This window comes from Anoplopoma fimbria, chromosome 20, assembly GCF_027596085.1.
Source record: "Anoplopoma fimbria isolate UVic2021 breed Golden Eagle Sablefish chromosome 20, Afim_UVic_2022, whole genome shotgun sequence".
Lineage (NCBI taxonomy): Eukaryota > Metazoa > Chordata > Actinopteri > Perciformes > Anoplopomatidae > Anoplopoma > Anoplopoma fimbria.
The window spans coordinates 13,566,027-13,590,757 of NC_072468.1; the positions used below are offsets into that span (position 1 = coordinate 13,566,027).

The 24,731-nt window shown below is 40.0% G+C and overlaps 1 protein-coding gene across 2 annotated transcripts in view; it reads left to right on the top strand.

Annotated features, from left to right (window-relative positions):
* The window catches only part of grik2 (glutamate receptor, ionotropic, kainate 2), a 228,737-nt gene that overhangs the window by 82,843 nt on the left and 121,163 nt on the right, over positions 1-24,731 (top strand). Inside the window, exons 4-6 of one of the 2 annotated variants that reach the window (XM_054622400.1) lie at positions 9,922-10,103; positions 15,945-15,998; positions 20,221-20,394. In XM_054622400.1, the coding sequence (XP_054478375.1) occupies positions 9,922-10,103; positions 15,945-15,998; positions 20,221-20,394 (410 nt within the window). Of the gene's footprint in view, positions 1-9,916; positions 10,104-15,944; positions 15,999-20,220; positions 20,395-24,731 lie in introns of both variants that reach the window. The other variant, XM_054622401.1, reaches the window with a different exon arrangement.

Below are 24,731 nucleotides of genomic sequence, written 5' to 3' on the forward strand. Positions count from 1 at the left end.
CCATTGTTATGGAATTGGTGAATACTGTTTGTTTCATCCATGTGCTTATGTCTTTTTATATTTCCTTTAGATGAAAAATAGATTAAATAAAGTTTGATATACAACCTTAATTTATTTGGACAAGCAGACTGAGGTTTTTGCCCGGTTATAGCCGAGTAACGTTACCATTGTACATGTTCCATAATTCATGGAAGTCAGAGAGCTTGTGAGGTGGCAGAAGACATGCTTTACTTGTTACTCAGGGAAGCAGACCTTACTATTATTGCAGTCCAGGTCACCAGGCGACAAATAAGCCAGCAGGCTTGGTACATGTACCATATGCCAGGGGTCAGTGTGTGTGCCAGGCTGAAGACAGGCTGCCAGGCCTCCCAGAGCTCCATCCAACTGACACACTGGGACCAGTTTGGCCTAGATCACAGTACTGCAGTGTGTTCACTGTGTTTAGCATTCAGGCCACCTAAACTCTGCTTTTTGAAGTCATATGCTAATTACATCTGCTAGATTACAAACAAAATCCAAATTATAAAGAAAGTCAAATAGCAATGCAAAATGATGCAGTTCACGAACTCATTCATTTTCCTACAAGAAGCCATGATCTCAGTTTCCTCAATGTTAGCTACAGCCCTGAAAACAAATGAGAATCTTATAACATTGTTACCCAGCAGTATATACATTAGCTTTACATTGCCATCGTCCGTAATAATAACTTGGGCCTTTTACATTAAGTTATTGTGAGGAACTTTTAACTTGTTATGAAATGGTCTTGAATTAATACTAATCTATATAAACTACATCTGTAAACAAGACCATCAGAGAGAATATTACAATATAGTTACTCTTAATGCCTGTCATCTGTGCCACCTGGAAGCATTCTGGTGAAATCAGATGAAATTATGCAGGTTCACCAGAAACTCTTTCAACTAAGGCCCGATCCACACTACGCTGGTTTTTATTTTAAAATGCATATGTTTTGCTACATTTACACTGAGCGTCCATTAAAACACTGTTTTAAAATGAAAACGTAGTAGTGTGGACATGGCCTAAGACTGCAGCCGGGCTTTAGCCTTGTAGTTGGAGTTCCAGAGGGAGGGGGAGAGCTTTGCCTCAGTCAACAGCATCCCCTCCTCCAGCCCTCCAGACGAGAAGTCTCTGCTCCTCTGGTACCCGAGCATTGGAGAACCAGAACCAGGACTGAGCATGGCAGACTGTCAGACTGCTAAAGTAAAATGAGAGGTTTTCTAAAGGGAATCTGCTGCTCGCTTTTGTCTACAGTCACCGCCGAAATAAACACCAAAATGAAAGTTTCTCTAAGTAGCTTTGAGTGCATTTTGCCAAAAATGTATCTGGAGGACTTTCTAAACTCCATACCCTCAGATTTGTTTTTCGTGTTCAAACTTGAAGCCTTCAGCCCAGACTGATGCTGACCCCAGTGACATCACTTTAGAGAATTTATCAGGGTTCACTTAGCTCTGCCTGTAGACTTCATTCAACCCATCAATGCTTCTCACATATGCTGTGTTCCTCCCCAATACAGTAAACAGAGTGTGCTGTGGAAAATTGGCTCAGTGAAATGTTTATTGCAGGAATATTGGTTTGGTTTAAATTTTTATTTTCTTGTTTTGATCCTTTAAATTAAGTATAGGATCTGAATACTTATTTCTCCACAGCATATCTATACCTATACATAACTTAACTTTACTGACATAGAGAAGAACATATAGACTTTCCTGGTGAAAGTAATTGGCTGAAATGTGTCAGATTGAACAATACAGGGGTTCTTAATGATAAATCACTTTAAAGGTTACTAGATCCCAAATTCAACGAAAAGACTGGAAACCAAACCTGCAATCTTCAAAAATGTCTGCACAGTTGAATTTGAAAATTGTAAGAATGTGTGTGCATGTGTGTGTGTGTGTGTGTAGGTGTGCATGTGTAGGTCTTTGCCATGCAGGTCTTGTTGGCAGCTTTAGGGAGGAATTGATTGTCGCTGATCCTGCCACCTCTGTTAATTAAGTTGTAAAGTGGACATAGCTGGTTCACTTTGGGGTTAATAGTGGCTTGATTTTCTGTCTCGGTGATAGGAAATGAGATCCTGGCTTGACCTGCAAACAGCTTCACCTTCTCGTTGTCGACATTTACACAGATGACCTGATAGCAAGGACAGATAGCATTGATGGTGGAAACTGAGGGCAAACAGAAATCTGATCTGATTGGTGGATTCTTTTTCATTGGGATGTTTTTCTTTTTCTTCTCTTGTTTCTGTATAAGAGGAACATAGCCTGATGTGCTGAGCAAAGTCAGCCCAGTGAGACATTTATATTATCATATAATTCTCATGCCCCCCCCCCCCCCACCCGCTGTTCTAAATCGTGTCTGCTTTTCCAGAAAAGGACATAAAAGGGAGTAGGAAACTACCTCTCTCTTTGTGCTGTTTCTCCACCAAACAGGGAGCAAACAAGCAAATCAATAACCATAATGGGACTCCTCTAACGGCTCAACTTAATAATGGCAAAACTGGGATGGCAGCAGCATGTGTTATAGCTATCCCAGCCAGCCATAACATCCATACAACTACCTGGAACACTGCTGCCGCCACCACTGCTGCTGCTGCTGCTGCATAGTTTGATTAGGCCATAAGGGAGTACAGGCCACTATACAATAAAGCACTGGCTCAGAAAGAAGTGCTTCTTACTGCTGTCCACAGTATGGAGTCCATACGTACCTCCCTTTGTCAGGAGCCAAACAATACAGTCTCAGCTTTCAGCTTCTCAAACAAGAAGATTTGCTGCTTTTCTTTGACATTGATGACAATAAATAGAAACTAGCATAGAAATAGAGAAGACATAACTTTGGATCTTGAAAAATGCATTTGTTCGTCATTTTAGAATATTTTATAGACTTAACAGATAAGCACTTCATGTAGGGCATTCTATATACAGAGGCCATTCTTGAGCAGTCTATAAGCAGCTTTTAATCTTGATCATTCTTTTTTATTATTTCTGCTATTATTAGTGCTGCTACTGCTATTATATGTATATTTTTGTCATATGGATCGACTATGTTGTAACTCTGTTATGTTGTTGATTCTGCACACATGACATCGATCACACTCCTGCCCATCCTAAGGGAGGGATCCCTCCTCAGTTAATCAGAAATAGCTTTTCCTTTTCCGATGCGAGGGTCCAAGGACAGAGGATTTTGTATGTTGTACACATTGTAAAGCCCTCTGAGTCAAATTAGTGTTTCATGATATCGGGCTATACAAATAAAATTGAAAAGAATTGAGGTGGCAAAGGAAAGAAAAGAGACGCTGTATTACACCAGCCAATCACATCTCCATTCACTGTGACTCAGCTCAAAGTCATTTTTAATTGTTCTGCAGTGTTTTACTTCTAACTGTTTTTCAGCCTTGGAAATTTCTTGTCAAATTCTGAGTGCACGCATGCTTTCCTCAATTAAATGATAACTTAAGGAATCCTGAATCTGGACATTGTGGGCTGCGGTGCTTGAAGAAAGGTCAGCTTGACGGCATGTTCACTACAAGTAATATGAATGACTTCATGCTGTAATTCAGAAGTGGTCATTTGAGAGAGTCACAAAATGATTAAGAGCTATGTCTGACAAGCTCAGTTGGTATTTAGAGGGTGGAATGTCTGATCTTTGTACATCCTGGTGGGGGGGCAAAACTTATGTTGCATTTCCAGTTGAATGGTTATGTCAAGATGCCAATGGAAGTATTCTTAATTAAAATGTACCTAGACTATTTACAGAAACACATGTTGCTTAATGCCACCTTGGAACAATGTCAAAGTACAATGAAGTGGATCTAGTTAGTGATGGAAAACATTATTTTTGTATAATCCTGAATTCATCAAGGTTAGTGCATTGATAGCAAACGGCATTAACAACAACATAACAAGGAGATACTTGATCAATTTTGTTAAATATAGAAATAAAAAAACAAAACAATAGTGTCCTGTCTCTATAATAAACCTGTTTTAAATAAATGCCTTGTTCTCTTTGCGGTTGAGGGAAATAAAGGCCATGGTCACTTTAAGGTAATGAACTAAATCTACAGCATATAGAGCCTTGTGAGTGCGTCGGTTCTTGTAAAGAGAATAAATTGTGCCACAGAGAGTCCTTTCAGCGTACCTCAGAGTCAAACCCAGGACCCCTCCAGTGATCTTTTTCAATTTGATGTATGTGTGGGTGTCTCCACACCAGCAGTCCCAGTCCCATCATACGCTCGACTACCACTCAACAGCCTGTTTAGAGAAGGGCTCACTGACTCTTCACAATTCACCATTCTAATCCCACTTTTGCTGAGCTGGAATGCTAATGGCAGCTGCAATGTTTTCTGTGCTCTGATATTGTCTTAGGTTTTTGTTATTAAGAGAAAGAGGTTCATTGGTATTTTCAAATCAGCCTTTTCTTTTTAGCGGTTAATAATTAGAAATGTATTTGGTCACTAACAAAGTCAATGACAATTCTACCAGTATGGAACGAAAGCAAAATTTTGCAATTTAGATTTAAAAGTCTACCTTGATGAGCCACCACAGTATTGCAAGAATATTGACAGATTTCTGGCGCAAGTATGAATGATTTAGTCAAACATGATGAGGCAAGCTTATGACAGACTTCCAGAGAAGTGGTGGCTGAAATAGAATATTAGCACCTGGGGCCTAACATTGAAAATTGTAAAGTTACAATCTGATATTGCAGAAGAAAATAAATGACCTGCAAAATATTAAGTACCCCTTCATGTCAACCAACATGAACAACGTAAACCACCGTGTCTTATTTACATGGTCATGAGGAAAATTACCAAATTAATGTTTCAACCACCACATATTGAGCATTGAATCAACACAAAGTAGCCCTAAAACAGTTCATTTAACAGCACACACCTGCTGTAAGCCCTGTACTATAGTGAAGTCTTCAAGCAAGGCCTCCTCTTTGCACTTCAATAGATTCCAAGCAGTGTTGTATATGTTACTTTGGTGTGTCATGTACACTAAGTGAGACTTGCATGTGAACTGCTTGTTGTGTTGGCTTTCAAACAACAGCCCTGTCTGTATAGGCACAATGAGTTATCCAGCTTTGTTGTTATCCATCTTTGTGTGTTTTGATGGTGATCAAAGCAACATGTTAACTTACAAATCTGTTTCAGTACCTCCATCCAGATGTTTTGGAAAATGCTGTAACGTGCTATAAAGAATTGTTGCCTATTGTAAATATTGGCTCTGATACCGAAGGTGTTGACCCTTGACTTCAGAAAGGTCAGTGACGAGATCTTACTTGAATGAAAGTTACTATGAGTTGTTGCACTTTTTGTCATCTGTTTATTATGGTGCAATTTCTAGACACGTAGCTACTTAAGGTAGTTGCTCCCATTTCTAAATGGATTACTTTGAACTCATTTTCTGAAAAAAATAATTTAACCAATGTCCCAAGTGGCAAGATTTGTGAAGAGAAGTGTTAATTGCAGAAAAATAGACAGGTGGTTCAGGCCTTTTTTTTTCAGCTGAAATGATTAAGAGGAAGGAGATCTATTTGTAGCTAATAACAAAGACAATTTTTATTTTGTGACTGGCCCACATTTACCACCGCAGGTTTATTTATAGCGGGGGATCAGCAGCATACATGCTCTGCCTCCACATTCCTGAACAACTGGTAAAACCTTTGACCACAGTCCAGCTTTAATCGTTCACCAACGGGCTACATGCATGTAATTAAACATAAATAGGCCTGGCGATGTGGCGGCGGTCACATTAACCTTGACCCCGGGAGTGTGCAGCTCAGTGACTTATCAGCCATTACTCCCATCATGCAGCGCTGCGGATCGGCAGTCTGGAGGAATCACTTTAACGTCTTTTGCGACCGGTAATGATTGAAAAGGAACTCTTCTTACTTGTCACGATGCACTCAGAGGGGAGTTGGGAGGGGAATGCTTGAGGGGCTGTTTCCTTACAAGGATATTTATCACAGACAGGCCGATCTGTTTAATGCTCATGAGACTCCTAGACGGCCCCCTAATAAACGCTTAGAAGGGATGAAATATTCATACAGAGTTAAATATGGATCCTAGAGCAGTCGCCGCGCATTAAAAACCGTCAATACTGATCAGCACTGACACCCCTCCTTTCTCCCTCTCCAGTATTTCTGCCCTCTATAGATTTCTAGACAGAGCCTGTAGATTTTGGAAAGGTTTCAAGGAAGAATCAGCCATGCAGAGTGGAAGGAGAGACGTCTTGGTAGTGAGAGGGAGAGCAAGAGAGCTCCGACATGTGTATATGATGAGCGAGTGCAGCAGTCAGATGTGTCGGGCTGCTTTTATCGATGTTAACTAACTAACCGTAAAACAGCAATTGCTGCTCCAGCAGTGTATGCTGTTCTTCTCCTAAGACAGCTCACGCGACATCAATCGCTCATATGAGATTGGACTCAAGCTAAATCTAACACACAAACACACACTTCTCATTCACTTGTATACATGCAAATTGAGCAAGTTAAAAGTGCTGATCGTTCTTGGTCCCAGCAAGTGGCATCCATTTTAGAGGACCATTACTCGTGCTACTTGGACTCACCAAGAAATTGTCAGGCATGGTGGCCAGCCCAGTGGAATCATGGGAGGGACTAAATGGATCAGCATGGGTCCATCTGTCCATGCGTCTCTCCATCTGTCATGTACAGTAAATCAGAAGCTGCTCACTGGCGTTTTTTTGAGGTTGTTGAGAAAAACACTTGTGCCCGTCCTTTGTTCAAAATTCTTAAAATCATTAGCCTGACCTGGATCAGATCCTTAAAGTTGTAAGACTCAGGTCCATGTGTCCATGACGTCTAAACTGAATCTTTTATTCACCAATAAATATTTCTAGTACATAACTCCTCAATAAAACACCAAAGTGTTTTCAGATTTCTGTTTGTGTACGGTACAAGATGTATTGTGTTGATTAGTTGATTAGTGAAAAATCCCAGTTGATAGAGGCGTCAGATCAGTAAACAATGTATTTCATTATTAAAGTTGGAGGCATTGATTTTTGTTTTTCTTTTACTTCGGACTGGCTAGCTGGCTAATTTCCCTTTTATGATAAGCAAAGATGGGTTCTTCCGGACTCCAGCTCCGTCTCGTTAACAGTCATGTCTTGATATTGATTTTAAACTTCACTCTTGAAAAGAAAACAAATGGGTGTGTTTCTCCAAAATGTTGTGCTTTTCCTTTGGAGGGGGAATCACAAAAAGGAGATAGACGTCCTCAAACAACCTCTTCATATCAAGCATTTCTTTTACTACACTAATACACTTGGCGCACGAGCTGGTTCATATCATACATTTTGGCCGTGGTGTAGATATCACCACTGACATGAGCAATTGACAGAATTGATGTTATGCTGACCTTTGCTGACCCTTATGGCGATACAACAGTTGGGAAGTATACATTAACTTATTGTTTCTTATTGTTTGTCTCCATGCTGAAAGGTGATATTTCCACCATACCAGGAGCATTCCCATTTCCATGAACCTGTTTGCATCCATGATAAAGAGCTTTTTCTGCAACACAACTGTTTTTATTTACCTACAGTATGAATAGCCTATAACTTCCTATCACTATTTTAGAGAGTTATTTTTACAGATATACAGACATATTTGTGCCAACAGCTAATATGGTTTCTGGTCCTCTGGGACTCAGCTTCAAACCTTTACAATCTGCTCTGGTGATATTGTGCACAGTGGTGTTTCCTATGTTGTGAGCAGCAGCTGAGGAGTCACTTTGTCATGAGATGGTTAAATGGAACACTGCCAGAGTCCACAGGTCAACACTCTGGGGATGTCATCATCAGTGTGCGAAACAGTGTTTGATTTAATGAAAAGCAGCAACTGGCTGCTGAAGCTCCAGCAGACTGCAGGCTGGTTTCCCACAGTGCAATGCACTGATCTGGAAGCAGGAAGTAAACAAATAATGCCACAGGCCGAACAGCTGGGGACGCCGGGCAGAGACACAGGGCCGATGTGCCTGCTTGTTAATGTAAGGAGTGACTGGTATTTAAATAAGCATCTGGGCCAGTCAGTGTGAGTTCACTTGTGATGAATATAGTTTGATTAATTACCTCAGATCACTTTTAGTTTTTAAATTAGAGTCAGAGTAAAATGGCTGTAACTCAACACATTTGTTTTTCCCTCGATAATAATTTAGTTCTCCAACTTAAGTTTTAGAAATTACAAAAAATCATCTTATCATCAAATGTATAGTGTGAATCATTTGAATAATTTATGTCATAAACATTGAAAGTGTTGTAACTCTGTTATGTGGTTCATTCTGTTCACATGACATCTATTGCATTCTGTCCATCCTGGGAGAAGGATCCCTCCTCTGTCGCTCTCCCAGAGGTTTCTTCCTTTTTTCTCCCTGTTAAAGGTTTTTTTTAGGGGAGTTTTTCCTGTGCCGATGTGAGGGTTCCGGGACAGAGGATGCTGCATGTGTACAAATTGTAAAGCCCTCTGAGGCAGATTTGTGATTTGTGGTTTTTTGGCTATACAAAATAAACTGAATTGAATTGAATTGAATAAAACAATGTAGTAAAACTTTTTGATTTGTGGTTTTTTTAAATATTCAATTTAGAAACAAATCTAACAAACCAGTCTGTTTATTTCAGACAAACATTATTTAATAGAGTTATGTTCCTACTAATTTTAGATGGTATGAGGAAATCTGTTTTTCTTTTAGAAGTTGGGTGTCACTTGTCTTTTTTCATTGACCACAGATTCTGCTGCTGCGTCGGCATGTTCCTACAGACTAACATACCAATCATGGTCACCAGCCTGCAATCTGTATTCTGTGCTGTCACGTTTTGCCCAGCGTTTGAGACCTGAATAAAAAAAAGCATGACAGACACGGGTCGGAAGAGGCATTCGTCAATGCCTTCCAAAATGAGAATGAAGGCTATGAAGTGGATATGACTCTTTTCTGATCTACCAATAGATTAATCAAAGCATTGACTCAAATTGAGAAAGCAAAACAGTATACAAAACATCCTCCAACTGGATGCATGGACACTACATTTAATTAACTACATTTATGTATTTAGTCATCAAGCATATACACTGAATGTTACAAAAAGAAATAAAAAAAACAACAGAAGTGCATAAACCAGAAATCCGTTCTAACTTACCTTAGCTCTTACAGTGCATTCAGACATACGTACGTATTCTGCTGCACAACAACAATGATCGATCAGCTACTGAGAACTTAAATACCCATTGAACATAACAGTGGACGTGTATCTGTCAAAATGAAGATGTTTAATATTCTGTCATTTTCCACTGCAAGGCCAACTTCACAAATATCCTAAGCACAGCAAAGTGGCCTATAGAAGAAGAGAGGGATCAATAGTGAGCACAGAATCAATATCATCCATGATGAATGATGACTGTCAGGTAATGAGCAGTAATGATATGTGTCTTTGTTCTGTTGTGTTTTGTAAGAATATTTGTATGGATTGATCAAAGTCTGCGGATACTGAGGCAATGCAGAGGGCTTAGCTGAGTTTTGGAGAAGATCAGAGCGACACAAAGGACAGGGGAAGAGCAGATAAAATGACATATCTTGTGTTTCAAATGGAGAATATACAGTAGGAGTGGGCAGGGGAGGGCGTCAAAGAGAATAGATTTCATTAGAAATAAACTGACAACAGAAATATATCTTTGCAGCTTTCATACCCTCACTCTAATTATCACCACCACCACTGCAACATGAATCAGGAATAGCTGTTACCACAATTACTGTGGAAATGTATGTACATACATTTGAAATTTCCTTTTCGGAGATGCATTGCCCTCATGGGAGCAGGACTGTACAAGTTTCAATGGGGCAAAATAAAACTTTTAAATGTTTTTTTTTTGTCATTGTTGTTTTCCCTACAGGTCTGATTCGGTTGCAAGAACTCATAAAGGCGCCATCCCGCTACAACATCCGGTTAAAGATCCGGCAGCTGCCTGCAGACACCAAGGATGCTAAGCCGCTCTTAAAAGAGATGAAGAGGGGGAAGGAGTTCCACATCATCTTTGACTGTGGCCACGAAATGGCTGCTGGGATCCTGAAGCAGGTGTGTGTGTGTGTGTGTGTGTGTGTGTGTGTGTGTGTGTGTGTGTGTGTGTGTGTGTGTGTGTGTGTGTGTGTGTGTGTGTACATAGTTGTAGCTGCAGCTCTACACACTTGTGTTCTTTCATCCTTGTGAAGGCGGTTCTCAAGTGGGAACTATGGCAGGAGACAGTTGTGAGGCTCTGAATAGAAGAAGACAGCTTCTTCATTTTGTCTGTTAAAGCACACTTCACTGTGACACTTACAACTGTGGCTTCACTTGTGTTAACAATTTAATTTGACATATTTTGAACCATCAATACATAACGTTTTGTGGAATATGTTGCCTACCTATAAGGTTCAACTGATGTTGCATTACTGGCCAAATTGTTGTCTTTTCTGGAATATCAGGGTGCATAAACAGAGTAGCTAGCTTTTGATAGGATTGAGAAGATTTTAACAGCAAATTTCAGCTGAGCTACCATTCAGTGCCAATGCAGGCAGTAGAGACCCCTTTATATCAGGGATTTCTAACCCCTTTTCCTTTAAAAGCTAATTTTACTAAATGAAAGGGGAGAGCTGCTCATAGAACCAAGTTGTACATCAGCAGTAGCAAACTTAATTTCTGTCTTACTTTTATGGTCCTTTTAACATCGTTTCAGCCACTGCAGTCATCACCTCTATTACTATCCCCCTTAGGCCAATGGCCTTTTGTGTTCTATAAGGATGTGCACCACTAAATGAAGCCTCTGCTGCTGCGTTAGCCTTCTTTATCAGTTTGGTGAACAGCAAAGTTGTTATCAGCTCTGTTACCTTCTCTGTTCTTTAACTGCTGTCAGACAGAAAATCCCATGAAACGTTGCTGTGGACTTTGGTGAAGTGGTGCTCAATGTTACAACTTTGTGTAAGGTGTAAAATGAAACTCACACATTTGTGGAAAAAAACAACCTCTGTTACCCATACCTTTTGAAAATAATATGTTTTGCCCTCAATTGGCCTGGCTTTTTTCTGTTGTCATTGTTAAATCCAGTGAGCACTTGCTAGTTTGCTATCATCAGCTGATGTTACTGCGTCACAACATCATAACACGTTTAATCGACAGCTGATTGGCAAATACTACTACTACTGGAAGCTTGCAAGCGCCTTGTTGGAGACCCGTGCTTTATATAGTGACGTGAAAAGTAAAGCTATGGAGGTCACAGTGTTGGATGGATGTGTGTGTGTGTGTGTGGATGATCAGAGATCATATCCAATACAAAAAAATAAGTGTTTTAGTTGCTCCAATCCGTCTGAAACCTTACCATAGTTTTTTTGATATAATCATGATCTTTATCTTACTTAAACAATGCTATATTTGCCATGCAGAGATATCAAAGAAAGCAATATTTATTTGAGAAAATTGGCATCAAATGTAGTATATATGTAAAACCTTCAGAATTGTCCAATATAAATGTTGTTATCTGATGACAGGGTTGGTTTCTTTCCCTGACTGGTTTCCTACCCATGAATGCTGCCAATTGTGTTTGATGGAAACTGTGAAAACAGTCAAGACACCAAGATGGAAGCCTGGATTGGCTGTAGATGCTAATGATAATACAAGTAGTAAACATAGTTGCTAAGAATAGTTTTTAGACCAATTATGTCTAAATTATGACTCATGAGTCATCTTGTTATCCCATGGTAGCAAACTGTGTACCCTGACTTGGTTATCTAATTAATTAAGGTAGCATCATGGTCATAATGGGCTCCTGTTAAGTGTGCTCTGTCTCTTCTGGGATACCTTTTCTTCCACTCTGCTCTAGAACAGAGTTTGAAACCTCTTGAATTTGAAGCCTCACACACTGTGATAATGACACTTTACATTGTTAAACAGTGAAGGTTAGAGTGATCATCAGTTGAATGTAGCATGTGTAGAGTGGTGAATAAACATAAACACTGCAAGAAAAGCTTGTCCTTGTACATTACACTTTAGCTCTTTTCTCAGAATTCCACACCATGGTGTTTCCATGCAGCACAATATTGTAATTTGCAGTAAAAGAAGAACTTTGCGATGAGTAACTCTATTAGCAAGCAGTCATATTTCTTCTGCTACCAGGATTTATCAAATATTAAAGACAACATGATTCACCCCCGGCACTCTGTCACTCTCCCAGGGTTTTTAATCAATGCCTGCGTGGTAGATCGCTGGGGAAGGTCAAGGACCATACTCTCATTAATAATTTCAGAGAGAAACCCTGCTAATGGGACGTAATGAAAGACTTCACTGTTCTGATCTTGTATTCTCATTACATGGCACACCAATAAGTTAAGATTGTCATACCCGTCAACAGCTACCAGCCTTTAACCCCAAATGTAGAAACAACAAGGCATTCAGCTGAGAAACAATATACATTTTATTCATATGCCAGGTAAGGAGATTTTTCCCAGGATATGTAGCACAAAGACTAGCAGGTGAAAACCGGGTCTATTTACATGCTCTATATTTAGGGTTCACACATTCCAAAGCAGCAAGAAATGAAATGCAAATCAATAGGAAAGGAAATAAACAGCTGTAAATTGGACTGAACAGTCAGGAGAGAATATAATATTATTGATGCAGAAGGTAAAACAATTTCAACAAATCTGCTAAAGAAGCAAACATTCAAACATTTGGGTGTTGTTCACAGTAACTGCAAATTCAAACTCTTTTTACTGCATCCAGCTGTAGTTGTTGAAAACACGGTTTCAAAACAAACCGTTTACGTTGCTAAAGGAGGCGGATTTACCATCAACATGCAAAGTCACCTCTGAAACAATGTGTTTTCCATTTAACACAGAATAGACGAAAGCAGGCCTCTGATTGAGTTAATGACCGCTAGCTAGTGCAAGTTAATGCTGCCGCTAAAACTTAATGTGAGTGGAACACACTACATTACATGGTACCACAGCCAAAAATCTTGCCATTAGTAGTTTTAACGATGTATGATAAGCTGCTTAGAGTGAGTGTTTGAAGGTTAAACAGCTCATAATTCCCTAAATTCTATTTTATATTGCCTTCAAACAACTGTATTTATTTAAGTTTCCCGCCAATAATTACATTTTAACGGATAACATTATAATGAAATGTGATAGGATTATAATTTACTTTCACCCAATACACAATTTTTGTGTGCTTGATAAAATAGTGTCACCAAGAAGCACATATTGTGAAAGCTTTACCTGAAATCAATATTAAATGCTACAACACAAATGAGAAGTGCTTTTTTCTGTCTCTTTGAAAGCTTAATTTATGTTTTAAACCTGAACAGTAATTATAACTGAATAGGATGTAAGTTATCTCTTGATTTGTTTTCATTGCCCACAAGTGACATAAAAAAAAGAATATGAGCTCTGAAAGGTTAACGGCACTCTTCTGTTATCACAAGGTCCAGGAAATGGCATCATGTGACTCACCACTGAGTGGGCCGGCTCTCAGACGGAATGCTCCAGGCTTTCTCAAGGTTCCCCACCTGATACCAGCAGCCATTATCCCTTCCTATCTGTTTAATCATCCTTTCCACACAGTCCTAATCTGTGATTCATATTGGTTTAGCTAGGCTCTGCTCGGCGGGCAGGACTTTGACACCACCATATAGCACCATACAGCTGGAATGGGGTGGCATACAGCCAGCACACACACACACACACAGTCTGGATGATAATAGAATTATGCAGAGAAAGGTTCCACTTTAGAATCTCATCTCAGAGGTGCATTTTTAGAGACAGATTGCCTTGGTAATGGTGTGAATGAGTACATATTCCTCGCTTGGTAAGATGAAAGGCAATCGCACACAGAAGATAAAAGTCTGACTCACACTGAAAGTGAACAAGGCGACAGTCATGTAAAATTACATTGATATAATCAACTTAAAATGTGAAAATGGAGCTGCAACAGAGCAGAATGTAGTTTCCCCATTAATCCAGATTCCCCCTCTGTGCTCAGATTCAGTTCTGGTGTTCATGTGGTTTCTCTTCTGAATTGTGAAACTATTTAAACAACAATGAACAGCGAGTTTATACTGTCTCGCTTTACTGATTCCACCGCTGTGTGTTATCCTTGCAAACTAAATGTTTGCTTGTCCATCCTTTCATATTTTGCTGCTTGTGGCTAAAGTAAAACCCTGGTGTCCTTCTCCTCAGCTACGTCTATTAACTCTTCCTGAGGGATCACAATGTGTTCCCAGGCCAATTGATCAGTCCAGCATGTTATGGGTCTGCTCAGGGGTCTCCCATCCTAATCACAGCCCCCAACCACCTAAGCTGCCATCTTTTAATGTGAAGAAACAGCAGTTCTACTTTGAGCTCCTTGCCCCATTTCCAAAGGTGAGGCTAGACCGCCTGTAAACAAAAGTAATTTAGGTCTTTTAATCTCATTTGATTGGTATCAGCATTGGAACACAGTAGATTGACTGGTTTTGATGTGTAAATTTTGTGAGATTTAAGTATATCATGGCAGCTTAAGAGCCAATGTGCCATGCTCAAGCCAAATGAAGACATGACATTTGGGTTCAGTTTGGGGTGCTTTGGAGCACGCTGGCCAAGTCCGTGCCCATCACAGCAGAGCTTTGCAACTTTTCACCAGCTTTGACTTGTGTGCCAGTTTTTGTGATCTTTTAGCCCAAACCACTCAAAAATGTGATTGTTCAGTAGATTTATTATAATCTTATAATTCTGTGCCCTGAACTATTCCCTTAGCATTTTTCTTGCTCTGGCCCCAAATCTGATGTTGGATATTATAATATATATATATATGTATATCATCATTAGTGGTGTGAATGTGAGCGTGAATGGTTGTCTGTCTCTTTGCTGGAGCCTTGTTATAGCCTGGCAACCTGTCCAGGGTGTACACTGTCTTCGCCCAATGTTAACTGCTGATTTATGTTCAATAAATATTTAGTTTGCGTACAATGCCAATATTTTCGTTTGTTAATTCTGGCTTTCTACAATATCTCTAGGCACCTTTATCATGGGTAAGAAAAAGATCATGATTAGAACATGAATTTCAACATGACATGACTCTGGTCTCCTGCATCAAAGTCTAGCGTGAAATGAACCCATTCACCACCCCGACCTCGACACCCTTACTTTACATTCCCTACGTGAAGATCACATTGCTTACCGCATTGGCACCGGATGTAAATCGTCATGTGCATACTTGTCAAATATTGACATAAATCCTGGGATAATGGGCTGCATTAACATATCCATCTGTGCTGTGAAATAACGCTAAACACAAATTCTGGCACATTTACACTGAATGCTTCTCTCTATACCACTCTGTTAGAGAGAAATGTTGATCAGCTGCTTACTCTTTTCCTCACTGTGCCAATAAAGTGTGTTCCAAACAGAGCCAGCACTGAAAGCATCATATTGTCAAATCAACTGCAAAAGTATCGCATCTCACTAGCTGATTTTTCTTTTTTTATGTTGTAAACACCAGTCTACCACAGTAACTCCACCATGGACCTCTTATTGTAAGACGACTTCCTTGTATATGTTTCCCAAATGTCCCTTGTCTATAGAATCATATATTATCCTCCATATTTTTCTACATATGCCAAGTGATGAGACTGAGCTTGGTCTTTTGCTTTATTTAGCTGTTTTTATTATTGGTGGGTGTTTGTTTCTTATCTCTGAGCCTGTGGCTCCAGCAGAGTAGCAGAACATATGCCTCTTCACATTACATGGTACCACAGCCAGTAATACAGCCACACAAACAGACAAATGCCTGTGTGTGTGCATGTGTGCAAAATATGACAAAATCATCTATCTGCTTCCCCTATTCATTTATAAATCCCTCCCTCTCCCAATCTCTCTCTCTGCCTCCTTCTGTCACTCTCTCTCTTAGGCTCTCGCCATGGGGATGATGACAGAGTATTATCACTATATCTTCACCACACTGGTAAGTAGAGAAAGAGGCTGTGCTGCACAGTCGCTTTGTCATCAGGTCTAACTCAGAGCTCCGTATCCCTATGAAGATTTGTTGCATCCAAAAGAACGAGACGCCGCCGCTCTTCAATCTTCATTTTCTCCACTATTCATTTTATATTCATTACCTTGGATCGTTCTTTTGTACCTTTAATGCTTTTTACAGAGCTAAAGAAAATAATAGCACAGTTCACTGTGACATCAAGATAACAGTTTCTTTATTTTTTCCTTGCCTCATGCTTTTTGCTTTTTTTCTGCTTTCACATCTTCTTTCTGGTATTCTTCTTTTTCTTAAAATGATGTGAGGAACTTTAAACTGGTTATGAAACAGTCTCAATTTAGTGCTAATGTAAAAAAGCATCAGCAAGAATATTGTCTTTTTCTAAATAGTTATTCTTAATGCTTGTCATCACTGCAACAGGGTTACACTTATCAGTTGAAATCATGCAGGTTCACCAGGTTCACTCCTTCAGCTCAGACTCCAGCGGGGCCTCCAGCAGAGACCAGCCCACCAGGGACAGACCAAGATCCGGCTTTGTTGCCACCTTCGACCTGCAGTCGAAGCTCTGGTGGGAGGCGGTAAGCCCTGGCCAGGCTTGGAGCCAACACCGGCACCAAGCTGCTGGAGGCCCAGGCGGTATCGCTGGGCCTGCTGGAGGGAAGGGGGGCATGGGTGAACCAGATCCAGGACTGCACGGGGAAGACTGTCAGACTATGCTGCAGAAAAATCAGAGGTTTTCTGAAGGGAATCTGGTGCTGGAAAACACAAGTGCTTCTTCTCACATTGACTACCAAAATATTCAGGACAATAAAGTTCCTCATAGCAGCTTTAAAGTAAATGCTCATTTTCTCAGCTGTGTTATTCCAGTTCCTTTTTCTGCTCTTCTCTAGATTGTATTCCCCTTCTCCTCTTCTTCCTTCATATTTTATCTTCCTCATGGATGTTTCAAAAAGTTACAATCATCACATACTGAGTCAGCCTTGCCGCCAATTTGTCCCCAACCCTAACCCTAACCCAACTGCAGTGCTGCTATACAAAAATCCCCTTTGGCCCAAAAGGCATTTTGGTAAATTGAGTGCATTTATATAGTGCTTCATTTAATGCAATTCATGCCAGGCACTGAAGTAAATTGGGGTTCAATGTCTTGCCCAAGGGCACTTCAAAGTGTGAACATGAGCTGGGGATTGAACTGACCCTGTGATAAGTGGAGGGATCTGTTGACCTAATGAACCTCAGCCTTCCTTTCCCATAAAAGAGACATCTGTAAACCCTCAAACTGCTGAATTGCTTTAAAGGTCTAATATGGGTTCTCTCACCATTTTAAGAATGTCTAACTGGAGAATATTCACACAATGTAGAGGGCAAAGCTCAATACCATTGTCGCAAAAATACAATTAATATGTTCATAGTCTAAATTTCACCAAACATCGACTGACCACTTCTCCTTGTACATCAGGAACATTTTGCGCTGAGCATCAAAGATATTGATTGTGACCATTTTGGAAAAATAAAATAATAAATGAATGACAGATTTCACCACAACGTGTATTATCTCTCTGCTGTTCAAGCATATTTAACAATGTACTTCTTTAGTTAAATCATTTGACGTTTTTAGGATCCCCGTCCAGATCTATAAGATCATTTTGTTATAATAGCTCACAGCGACAGTAGTACTAGCTCAGCTACCCTCTTAAGTCACACAACAGTTCTCAAAATACATCCATGGCCTTACTTGTCTCCCTCCACTGTATGTCCCTTTTCCTCATATATGTTCCTTCCTGTTCCTTATCTGCCTCATATTTCTCTTTGCTTCCTCCCCCAATTTGTCCTCTGATTCTTTTTATTGGTAGTGCTGCTATTATTTAGTAGTGTTGCATTATTAATCAGCAGTAGTAGTCATTGTTGTACTGTAAGCAGTATTGTTTCTTTGTCACAATGGTGAAAGACAGTTTGAAATCTTTAAATAAAGAGCGTCACTCACAGACTCGTAAAAGTGAAGGCATAAGTATGTCCTGTGAAGTAAAGAGAGCTGCGGCAGAAAATAGTGTCACTATTAATTTATGACCTAAATGTGAAGGGCTGGATTCAGTCTGTAGCTCTGATATTGCGTGGCTGTATAAGTGACCTTGCCTTTGGTTGCCTCAGGAGAAAGTTTCCTTCTTTGTCCACCCAATAAATTGTAAAACAACACACATCTGCATACGTCCACACACTACTCAGCATTATTCTAAGCTCCCTGACTGTATGGAAATGTTTGCAGTCCATGTTCCATTTCAAAAGACTTGACTGAAGTAAAACTCTTATTGAAGTCCCATCCCACTCTCATCCTGAAGAGGCTGCTTGTGTCGCCGAGGATCAAAACACTGTCTCTCACTCCATGTGCGTCCCACCTCCCCTCTGACCTTTACTTTTTTAATGTCAAGTTCTTTTGAAAACTGAATAATTCGGTTTTCAACTGTCTGCGCTTTTCATCACGGCAGCTAAAAGGGATCCTTTTCTTTAGGTTTGAAATGAAACATCTAAATGTGCGTATTTTCTTTCCACAGCCAATTCTCCAGGCCCAATTTATGTGAGATAATTAAATGTCCCTCTGGTGTTTTCACTAAGATGAAAAGTAAAATATGAACATAAGTGAGGGAGTGGAGGTACAGTGGTAATCGTTGTGTTTGGCAGACAGAGTCCAGTGCTGACAGCATCATTCTCCCAGCAGAGTGAACAAACCAGCATAGTGAGGCCACATATGGCACCCTTTTCCCTGCCAGATTTTTTATTTACTCTTCACTTACCTTGTGTTTAGTGTTTGTCTCGTACTATATGGAAGGTTTGGTCCGTAAACCAGTTTGTCATCATGGGCCTGACTGAAGGCTGATCACTCTCATGTTGTGTTTGATGCAGTTTGGTAGATTTGATTAAATATATATATATATATATATAAAACCTTTTTTACCTCGTTTTTGACAAGTTGTGTTTCGTCAGTTTTCGTATAGCAGATATCTCTAAACACTTTCATACTAATGAACTGCAGTTGATATTGCTTTGTAGCTGTGTCGTTTGTAGTTGAGAACGGAACATATTTAATCAGCATTAGGATCTTTATCTTTAGCTGAAGGTGAATGTTAGTGCGGGAAATACCAGAGTTGGAAGCTCAGTGGTTGGATGTTTCTTACAAAAATGCTCTTTTCAATTCAATTCAATTCAGTTTTTTTGTATAGCCCAGAATCACAAATTACAAATTTGCCTCAGAGGGCTTTACAATCTGTGCACATGCGACATCCTCTGTCCTTCCCTCACATCGGCACAGGAAAAACTCCCCTAAAAACCCCTTTAACAGGGAGAAAAAAGGAAGAAACCTATGGGAGAACGACAGAGGAGGGATCCTTCTCCCAGGATGGACAGAATGCAATAGATGTCATGTGTACAGAATGAACAGCATAACAGAGATACAACACATTCAATGTATATGACATAAATGATTCATAATAATAAGACTACTTATAATAACAGCAGCCATTATTACAGTAGAATTATAATTATGAAAATAGGGATAGTAATGTGATTAATAATAATAATCGAAGTAGCAGTGGGTGTCAGTCGGCTCACAGCAGGAGGCACGACTACGGTCCAGGTACCACAACGATTCATGGAAACCTGCAGAGCGAGAAAGCAAAAAGGGCTTCAGGGTGGAAGTAAAGCTAAAATGCTTAATGGTACAGGTAATAGTAATAGTAATGTGACTAGTAATAATAATGGTGGTAGCAGTCGGTGTCAGCAGGGCCGTAGCAGGATGCACGACCACGGTCCAGGTACAGCCACGATTTATAGAAGCCTGGACTCATGGTTAACTTACTTCTTTACTGGTACCTTTGACTGAAGATATTTTCTGACACAGTTATTGTTTGTTTGTTCTGATTATTTAACCAGTGCCATGTCCATGTAAGCTCTGACATAGAAAATGAACTTTTACTTTTGAAAAACCTGTTGGATGCCCAAAATAAAACCTCCCCCTTTAAAGGCATAAAAAGTAGGTGAATAACCATTAGCACAAAGCACTTAGTCTTATCATTAAGGTGTCATTAATGTCAGCTAAATTTGGGTTTTTAAGCTTTTTCTCAATGACTTTCAACTGCATGGCTAATGATTAATGAAATCTTGGTGTGTCTCTCACTTCACTAATGTATTTCCCATTACTTCCCAGGATCTGTTTGCACTGGACGTGGAGCCTTACCGATACAGTGGTGTGAACATGACGGGCTTCAGGATCCTCAACACTGAGAACAGCCAAGTGGCCTCCATCATCGAGAAATGGTCCATGGAGCGACTGCAGGCACCACCCAAACCTGACTCTGGTCTACTGGACGGCTTCATGACCGTGAGTCTCATGAACAAAATAAATGAGTAGTGAATGAAGGAATCCCTGCATCCAGTTTGTCAGAGACAAGCTTTCATTACATGTCATCCATCTGCTCAGTGTAACTGAGGTTGTTTCCCATTGGTCTGTTGAGAATATAGGTGAGAGCATACACCAATACAGTCGATTTACTTCAATGGTCTCCATGTTTGTCTTCTGAGAACATGTTCACACCTGTAGTTTGGTTCATTTCATCTGGACCAAAGAAAAATATGGAACTAGAAAAAAAAGGAATAAGAAAATATGTTGTTGCCTGTAAGTAGTCAATTTCACGTAGGTTTATTTGTTTTGTTAGCTGTAACAGTATAAGAGTTAGTCATACAAACTGCACCCAGACAGAAAACACATAAGATTATTATTAACAATAGCTAGAAACATCTTACCTTACAGTAACCTAGCACTAATGTTAGAAAATAGAAATAATACATGGAAAGTCAGCAACACGTGCAGTATAAACAATAACTGTATTGTTTAGACCAACACGTTTTGACTTGTGGCCTTCAATGTGGTCATGATTTAACACATTACAATTATTTAAATGGAATGATATTAAAATAAATGGAATCATACACATGCACACACATATCAGGAAGCAGAAATAAAAGAATCTGCAAAAATATAACTGGATAGGCAAGGGAGTGTACAATGAGGGAATGGGTGAAACTTTATTGGTTCATAAACTGGATAAGTGGAAGAAAAGGAGGGTATTAAGTCTATACTGATGAGGCCTTCACCCAAAATGTGCCTATTTGATGTGGCATACATTTAAAACACTTTCATTTAAAAAACGTTTAATAGGCAGTTTATATAGCAAGGGAAGCAACAACAACAAGATATATCATAAAAAAATACTCATCATGAGACATACATCATAAAAGATAATCATAAGAGAACCATTAGTGAACACATAAGTGAGAGGTATTAAAGAACAACTTCGAATCTCATTAGGAGTCCTCATTCATGCCCTCTGGAAATAAACATTTGAAATAGAAAATCCAAAATGATTCTCTCATTTTCCTGAGAAAGTCTACAATACCAGCTCTTCGGCTTTATATGAAACCATATGAAATAGAATAGCTCTACGTTGGACAGTAATTAGTGTATAGCCACAAAGTTACCAGATCAACCAGGAATGAGCTGCAAACATGTGTTCATCTTTATAAAGCACAACGTTATTGCTTCTGAAACACAAAGTGTGTCAGTAAAGCAACTCCAAGTAATCCTGGAAATGTGTCTTTTTAAGTACAGACTGCTTTAGGTGTTCTGCCTCTGAAATGGAGGGCGTCCTGTGTTGTTTAGTGTGTGCTCTAAACAGAGAGAAGGAGTCAGAGAAGATTTATGCATGCGTAGAAATAGAACTGTATCTATTTTCTGATGCTTCAAAAAAGTGCTGGCAGTACCAGCAGATCAGAACCTTAAAGCAGGCCTGTGAAGCCACTGAAAAACAGCTTTGGGGGATTGTGCACATGTAATGGACCCCTGAGACAGCCACCCCAAAACTGTGTGTGATTCTCAGCTTATTCTCTGTTGCTGGCTGTTTTTTAATAGACATAAAGTCATAGAAAAAACTGTTCTGGACATGATAAAGCTGTTGGATGTGCTGTGGCATCTCCTACTGGAACGTGCCAGTCGTCCTGAGGGAGTCAAATGAAAAACCTTGGTGCCCCGAGTTGTGAGCTCCGGGTGTGATAAGAAGAGTCTCTGTCACTGTGATGTGAAACCTCGTCTGATCTGAGCACACTGCCTGTAATAACTGTTCCTCCATGAATGCTTTCATACCATCTCTTATCTGGGCGCTGTGCCAAAAAGCGTCTACCCACCAGAGACAAGGAATGGGAAGGAAAAGAGAGTAATGGAGGAGATAGGTGAAATGAGATGAGGGGTATGAAAGAAAAAAAAGAGGAAGAAGGACAGAGAGTGGGTGAAGGAAGGCAGAAGTGAAATTAGAGTCCTCGTGTTTTATTCCCACATGAACTGTTGAGGTGTTAAACGTTAGGCCGATGTAGCCGCTTGGTCTGATTCCAGTTGGAAAGCACTGGCGGCAACATGTTGGCTGCTGATTGAAAACAGTGGCTTACCTCTGGGGAATAACAGATTCCTTTTTTTCTCTCTAAAACACCGAGATGTTGCTGAGTCATGTTTCTGGATTGATAACGGAGAGTGGGTGTTACTCAGTTTAAGCCCCTTTTGTTGGATTTGTGGCTCAATCAATACTGTTTCCCACTTGAGACCCGGAATGGACTGTGTGTGTAATAACTGTACCTTTTCAAAACACAAGCAGCACAGAGGGCCTTTATAACTGCTAGCTTCCAGCACAAGCTGCTACATGGAGACTGCGATTTGATGTCTGTAGTCCACATAACAGAGTATAAACGAGGTAAAATAAAAGATGTGTCCCATCATTGTGTATATTATATTCAGCTCTTTTACTCCACTGTGTTCTGTAGAGTCATCACGCCAGCAGAGCTTGGTGGTTATTTTTGGATCAGAGACAGGCAGAGATTTATGTGTGTGAGGAGTGTGCGGTGACCCTGCTCATCAGTGAATTAATGGCATATGAGTTTGAAGGTGGGGATTGATTAATTAGACAAATGGCAATCAGTCAGCAGCTAATGCATATTGACACGGTGAAAGGTCCTGTAAACGTTTGATTAACGGCTTAATTTGTGTGCTGTATTTACGGGTTTGTGTGCTTAAGTAGTGAACTGCTGATGTGCTGTAACTTATGAACTCGCAGATCATGACAGATTGCACTGAGCGAGCAGTCCAGAGACTTCACTCTCACACGCCTCCATCTAGCAACGTTGGTTCACATTTAGTGGATGGGATAACAGATTGAACCCTACGGCTGAATGCAGAATACAATCAGAGCCTACGTTGATTTATGTCTGAATTTAAATCAAACAATTAGGAAGTTGCTACTTCCTCTGAGTAGTGTAGGCTCCAACATTTGATCAAACCTGTTAGAGATGGACGACACCGCTGATGGACACCGCTAGTCTGAAGGCTTAGTCACAACAGCCTTTCAAACTGAAAACCATCATTTCTACAGAGCTTCTGCAATCAGTTGATTCACTTGTCGAGTTTACGCTCAAGCTCCAGCTCAAATTTGGTGAATGTTGAAATGCGTATATGTGTTGTTGATCAATTGCAAAGTTTCTTGACAGTGCTGTCCTTTGATTGTGTACAGATTGTAAAGCCCTCTGAGGCAGTTTGTTATTTGTGATTTTGGGCTATACAAAATAAATTGTATTGACTTGAGCAGAGTTCTTGAGTCTGTGTTGCATGGTTTAGTTTGACGCTTAAACTACTGCTCCACAGTAAAATATGTGACTTTGTTGATAATAAGTTATGAGAAAAGAATGGTTGGTATTACATTACCTTTCATTGACAGCCCGTTCTTGGCTATAGCTGCTTCTGAAATCACTCCCTCCCTACTTTAATGTCTAACGGTTTTCTTTTATTCGTTTTTTCACCGTTTTTTATGCTACAATATCAAAAATTGTATGTGGTTCCTGAATTGATTTCGAATAAAGAACTTGAGAACTTTGTGTTCGTTAAGACAGCTCTGCTGAGTGTGGAAGTTCATTCCTGACTTTGGATATCATAGCTTGCCAAAATCATTTCTACCTCATGGTCCACTTTCTAGCTTTTGAATAGAGTCTCACCCACATCCCACAGTACTGAAGACCATAGACATCCAGCTACAGCTTTTCTCCCTGCAGCCCCAAACTGCATCTGCATGAAATCATGAAAGAGATTAAATGAACCTATGAAGTTTAGTCCTGAGATTTCTTTTTTTCTTTTTCCAGAACATGTTTATGTGTGACAAATCAGGTAAATTAATTCTGCGCCTCATTCCTTTAGGCTGCCTTCAATTAATGTGGTGGCTGAGAATCCCTGCCCAGAGTCGTGGCTTAACATGCACGACGAGAGTGACCTTACAAGCTCCACGCTCTCATTACCATAATGTCTCTCCTTGTTAATTGCTTAAGCTGCTGTCTGATTCATTGTGTACCCTGCTAAATTGAAACAGGTTAAAAAAAACACTTAGGCAAGACTGTAATTTCTGAATTTGTCTCTTTGTGATAAGTTGGAAAGCCGGAGATGTTAACTTTTACCCCTTGACCGGGCAAATGGGCTGACCCCTTAGTCCTCAAGGTCGTCTCTTTGTTTGTTGCTGCTCAAATACACAGTTGGTATTCAGAGCCACAGCAATGCTGCGAATCCTTTCTGTTCCCGTATTACCATAAATATGCCAGACCCGTGGGTACATTTAAATGGGGCAGTGATGGAAA